The 6,167-nt window shown below is 41.9% G+C and overlaps 1 protein-coding gene across 1 annotated transcript; it reads right to left on the reverse strand.

Moving 5' to 3' along the window:
* Window positions 1-1,988: 1,988 nt before the first annotated feature.
* LOC149214058 (disease resistance protein RUN1-like) lies at window positions 1,989-3,717 on the reverse strand. Its single transcript, XM_089389280.1, has 4 exons — window positions 3,518-3,717; window positions 3,249-3,318; window positions 2,203-3,139; window positions 1,989-2,063 (listed from the first exon to the last, which is right to left on the reverse strand). Exons 1-3 carry the CDS (start codon window positions 3,715-3,717, stop codon window positions 2,360-2,362), a joined length of 1,050 nt encoding a protein of 349 aa, XP_089245406.1. The 3' UTR covers window positions 1,989-2,063; window positions 2,203-2,359.
* Window positions 3,718-6,167: the final 2,450 nt, after the last annotated feature.

Consider the following 6,167-nt stretch of genomic DNA (forward strand, 5'->3'; position numbering starts at 1 on the left):
AGTTCGTGAAAAGGAAATCTGTCAAAAACTGAGAAGGACTTCACCAAAGTTTAGCCTGCCAAGCCACAAAAGGAGATCAGAAAGAAACACTGTCTCAGGCGGGCATACCCATGCTCAGAGAAAGTAAAGCATGTCCGCATATCAAGTACAAGTGGATCCACTAAGTATACAAGTATAAAGAACTGGAAAATACATAATGGATCATCTGATCATGATCGAACAAGTACATGTCTGAATATCACATATAAGAGTATCAATGATGCTGAAGGATGAACTGGATCACTGATATCAAAGACTGATCACAAAAGGTACCAACTGAACATGATGGAATAGGATGGTACTACACTGCAAACTCAGGTGCTAGCATATAGAATGTCGCCATGAATGACTGCAACATATAAGGTGGAGTGGTATCAACTAGTAGCAACAGGAGCAACTGTCACGTGAACCAATGAATGTTGATGCAACCTGAGGTCTTCACCGACCACCGTGGTACATTTCTACACCATGGGAATAAATGATCTGAATTCAACTATGTGAGAAATCGTTTGATTACCGGTCATTGATGTATACCGTTAACAACCGCGAGACTACTCACCGATAATGATAATGAGCGTCAAGGTACCCAGTACAATCTAACAAGTGTGAATAGATGAGCTGGAGTCGAACACCTGTAAGAATCTGTCGATCACGAGACAATGATGGTTTTTCACTGTCGATAGCGAAGGATCTGCCACTAATGACTGCAAACCCCAAGGTACTGCCAAATGGACTCTAGATCCTTGCCCCAGAGCAATGAGGCGTAGTTGATAGGGAAAGATCCACCAGAAGGAAGGCATTAAGGCATCCTTCATCAATCTAGCACGAGTGTAACCTGTAGGCCAATAATGTGGAAGGAATCAGACGAAAAAGATGTAGTAACACAACCGAAGCACGTTTCCGGCGTACACGAGATGTGGCTAGTGCACGACAGAAACCCTCTGAACCAACCAATAATGAAAGCTGACACAGAGGCGAGGTATCCACCAATAGGGTAAAATGGAAACCAAGGTACTGCACGAACCCCAATGTGTGATAATGTAAGCTGATGTCAAACATAAGGGAAACCACTCAGTCAAAGACCCATGATACTAATCGATGTTGAGCACAAGGTGACCTATCAATAATGAAAATAGGGCTAGGGTGCAGCTTTAGGCCTGTCCTCAGAGCAATATGTCGTCGTCGATAAGAACAAGACCCGCTAGCAAGAAGTCAATGGAGACCTTTTGAAACTGGCACGAGTAAAGGACCAATATAGTTGATGTGATGATAGACATGATAGTGACAATCAGGGATGGCGGACTGAAAAATGAGTCAAGAGACACCGCAGAGAGGTCGACTCATGCTAACTTCCCTTGAACAAAAGCACGACTCAATGTGACTATGTGGCAGCATATGATGACTCTGTATAAGTTCGTCATCTAGGAGGCATGAACGAACCATCCATATGATTGGAAGAGATAACCAATCGGGGAAGAACTGACTGAATAACAAGGTTAAGGCGTACCTAAGTCAAACTAAATCCTCTTTCTAAATTGCAATTTTCATTATTAAAATTTTATTGGTAAAAAGGTATAACAAATGCCACGTTGTCAAGTTGAAAAATTATACCTAGGATTCAAACGATTTTTAGATATAATAAATCTAAATGATAAAAATATCTGACGAGTTTCAACTATAAGCTAAACACGACGGCCTAATACAAGGTAAAATGTTCACAAAAGCCATCACATACCTCACTTTCATGATGCCATAATGTTTCCAATTTTCTCCCGGCCACTCGTAAAGCTCTCAAATTCCTGGTTGGAATCCAAGAAGGCAGGGAGGTGTACGGACAACGATTCCAGCAAAGCCAAAGAAGATCTGAATGTTGCAGCAGGGTTGATATGCTTTCCAAACAATCACCTTCAGCCCTAAGCAGCTGCAACCTGCTCATATCGACAAAAGTTAAAACTATTGTTGAGCTCCACAGGGTTGTTTACTGATGAACCAGATCTTACTTCAACCATGTTGATTCCGCGCACCTAAATTGTTATTTGAAAACTGTTAGAAACTATGTTTACATATTTACAAAGTTCAGAATTTACAACAAGAGATGTACATTTCAATAAGCATAAATTTATTTGAAGACACAAAGTAATGTCTGGATCTTCAAGCACCTACAGTTGGTTTTTGACACGCATCATGAAATTCGTTTTCAGCGAGGCGCCAAAGACGACGATAAAAACTGGGAGGCTCTTTCTCTGCCAATTCTCTGCCCAAATCTATGAGATGATGTTGCATTCTTATAGGGCCTTTACTGTCGATCTCTACAAAACACTTATTCAATAGGTTCTGAAGATTCAACCGTCCTACCCAGCCGGATGCCTCCCAAATATTTATAGCCGGATGCCTCCCAAATATTTATAACCGTATACCTCTCTTCTTTGATGAGGAAATATGCAGTGTCTAAAAATATCTCTTTTTCCTGGTCGTCTAGGCTGTCGTAGCCAATTTTAAGCATGCCTTGTATATCGGTGGAAGCTACTTGTGATATTTTGCGCGATAGGGTTTTCCAATACTTCAAATCCTTTTGATAAACTAGCGCCCCAAGCACTTTGAGACATAACGGCAATCCACCGCACACATCCAGAAACTTTGCAACAACAACTTTAAATCTGAAGACGGGAAGACGCTTGTGAAAGGCAGGCAAACAAAAGAGCTCTTGAGAATGTTCTCTATCGAGGCCTGTCATATTGTAAATGTCTGACTCTCTAATTCCTGACATTTCAAGAACATCTTTATTACGGGATGTTACAAGAATTAAGCTACCTGATTTGAGGACATCCTTCAGAGGTGAATATAATGCATCCATCTGGTCAACATTATCCACATCGTCTAAAATTATGATGGCCACACGATACTGGAGAGAACTTGAAAGCTTCTCTTTACCCTTGGCCACGCTGACTATTTCATGATCCAGTGTAGTCAAGCCCTTTATGAGTTTACTCTGCAAGGAAGGCAAAGAGCTCCTACCTGTAGCTTCTCTTACGTCAGATAAAAAACATGACTGATGATAGGCTGGCCTCTTGCGGTAATTCTGTTGCCAACGTCGTCTTCCCTACGCGAACACCCACAATCCCCACAAACTTGAGTGGTGGCCGCTGTAATAATACTGCCTTTTCAAGATCTTCAAGCTTTTTATCCAACCCAACTACATATTTGCCCACCTGGAATTGTGGTTTTGCAACCTCTTCCTCCGCCCGTTGCACTACCCTATCCACGAGCTCGCCTTCATCACTGGTTATTCAAAGAAAAGCAAGCTAAACATGAGTACTAAAAACTTTGTTTATGCCAATACATTGAACCTGATTATCCGGACAATAACAGATAAGAGTTCTAACCTTTTACACTTCTCAAGCTCCAAACCGCTTAATTGTGAAAAGTAAAACAGCGCATTTTTCCAATCCGCAATTGTTTAACAGATAAGAGTTCTAACCTTTTACACTTCTCAAACTCCAAACCGCTTAAATGTGAAAAGTAAAACAGCGCATTTTTCCAATCCGCAATTGTTTGTTGGCCGCATCTCCCTTTCTTTTCATGATCTCGCAGGGCTTCATCATAGACACCATTGTTGCCCACAGGATCCCCAAGAAGTCCCGAGATTTGACCTGGCACTTCCTCTTTGCCCTCACCCATCCTGATCCGTAGATCAGAAGGCTCAACATTATAAAAGACTGGAATAATTGCAGTCTTCGACTTTAATATCAACAGGAGTTCATCTAGGCAGCCCTGCTCCCGTTCGAGAATCTAAGAGGTCTCCCGGCTGCATTTCTTGCCGTTCGAAAAATGTTCTGAATCTACGTTCAAGAAGACGATGGTAGAGATGGCTCGCGAAATTATTCTGAACATCTGAACGGGAGTGATGGATGAAAACGTCGAAATGGCAATTGTAATTTCGGTTCGCAGATGGAGCCGTGGAGGTGGAGGGGTAAGTGGTGTAATTGGGGTTCGGAGATGGAGCCGTGGAGGTGGAGGGGTAAGCGGTGTAATTGGGGTTCGGACGAGTCATTCAGCAGGGAAAATACAGAAAAGGATCGAATGATTCTTGACAAGTGGAAGCTATTTCTCTTTCTCGTTGATTAACAACTGTCAAACGGCAACCTCAAAAGATTGTATCTGTCTCCCTCCCTCCTTTATTAATATATCGCTGGAACACAATTATTCGGCGGCATTTCCATATTTTCTGACTCTATTTTCGCTGCGGATCCACAAAAATGTTTTTCTCATCAGTTTTTCCTTTGCGGAAATGTTTTTCTCAGTACTTGCGCCTTCTAACGTGCAAATAAAGTTATTTTCAGTGAGCCTTCTAAAGTGCAGATAAAGTTGGTTTGCGAGAGCCGTACCGTATTCAAATCGCTTTTTAAAATGTTTTTAATTATTATTTTACCATCAATTTCGATAATTGCAAGTTCATTAATTTAAACGTACAATTTGGGTGATGTGCAATTCGATGTCCCTAATTTGTACAAGTCGTAGTCTCATGAGGCCGAGGAATTGCTCAGTTTCTATTTCTGCGCGGAAAAACCTCCGGCTTTGGATGGGAATCCTCCGACCCCGGTGACACCCTTTGCATCCCAGCGAAGCCCGGAATTTGACGTCTTGTAGGACGTATTTTGAATTCTAGGACATATTTCACGGTAAGTGTAAATGTTTCCACGTCACAACTTGTCAAAATGACGTTTATATTTGGATTTCATTCGTCAAAATTTATGATACCTGTTTTGAGTTAATAACTAGCCGGTACACAACAGAGTTCGAATTAATTTAAACGTACAATTTGGGTGATGTGCAATTTGATGTCCCTAATTTGTACAAGTCGTAGTCTCACGAGGCTGAGGAATTGCCCAGTTTCTATTTCTGCGTGGAAAAACCTCCGGCTTTGGATGGCAATCCTCCGAACCCTTTGCATTCCAGCCAAGCGTGGAATTTGACGTCCTGTAGGATGTATTTTGAATTCTAGGACATATTTTTTCCACGTCACAACTTGTCAAAATGACGTTTATATTTGGATTTCATCCGTCAAAATTTATGATACCTGTTTTGAGTTAGTAACGCTAGCCGGTACACAACAGAGTTCGAATTCCTAGAGTCTAGGGTTGTGGTTTGGAAAGAGGAGAGAAGGATGAACGAGAGGAGTAGGGAAATGCAGATATCGATTGCGTGCCTAATTTGAAATGCCATCCCTGATGGCTAGTAAGGCTTGAAGTGGGCGAAGTTGGATATTAAATTGACTTGCAGAAAGATCAAGATACAAAGTTAGTGCTTGATGTTGACTGGAGTAGAGGAGACAACCGCGCCATTGAACCACACCCAATCAGCGTAAGGTAAAATAAATACATTTTTCAAATATCTGATGGAGCCAACGACATCAATTAATTTTATTATTAAACGTCTACTCGAGATCACATAGATTATTTGTTCCATAATGGTAATTGTATCATTTTTTGTCCTCCACCACGTACGAAGGACAAGCAACAAGGAAACTAGCTATTCATGGTTGGCTGCGTTGCCAAATCAACTTTAATCTCCCGAAATTTATATTCTAGATTGCTTTGAATTGCAGGCACCTTTGAACTTGAGGGAGTTGATTATTGATGCAACAATAGCAAATTTCCAGCTACCAAAGTCTATTGGGAAATTGAAGTACGTTGAAAAGATTGAACTGATCAGATGCACTAATATGGAATCATTGCCGGAAGAGTTCTTTCATCTCACCTACCTTAAACATTTGAGAATGTACGAAAGCAGGAAGTCGCTAACGATGCCTGAGTCGTTCGGGAATCTTAGAAACCTTCGTGATCTTCACTTCACTGGGGCTTCCAGAGTCGTTCGGTAATCTTATGAACCTCCGGGATCTTCACTTGTCTGGGTGCTCGCAATTGCAAGAACTGCCAAACTCGCTTGGGAGTCTCACAGCCCTCCAGCAGTTTGACTTGTCTAGGTGCTCCCAGTTGCGAAAGTTGCCAGACTCGCTTGGGAATCTAACAGGCCTCCAGCAGCTCGAATTGTCTTGGTGCTACAAGTTGCGAGTACTGCCAGACTCCGTCGGGAATCTAACAGGCCTCCAGCAGCTCAACTTCTCTTGT

This window comes from Pinus tabuliformis, chromosome 1_1 (genome assembly GCF_031772625.1).
Source record: "Pinus tabuliformis cultivar Carrire ecotype Pingquan chromosome 1_1, CPIR1, whole genome shotgun sequence".
NCBI classification, from domain to species: domain Eukaryota; kingdom Viridiplantae; phylum Streptophyta; class Pinopsida; order Pinales; family Pinaceae; genus Pinus; species Pinus tabuliformis.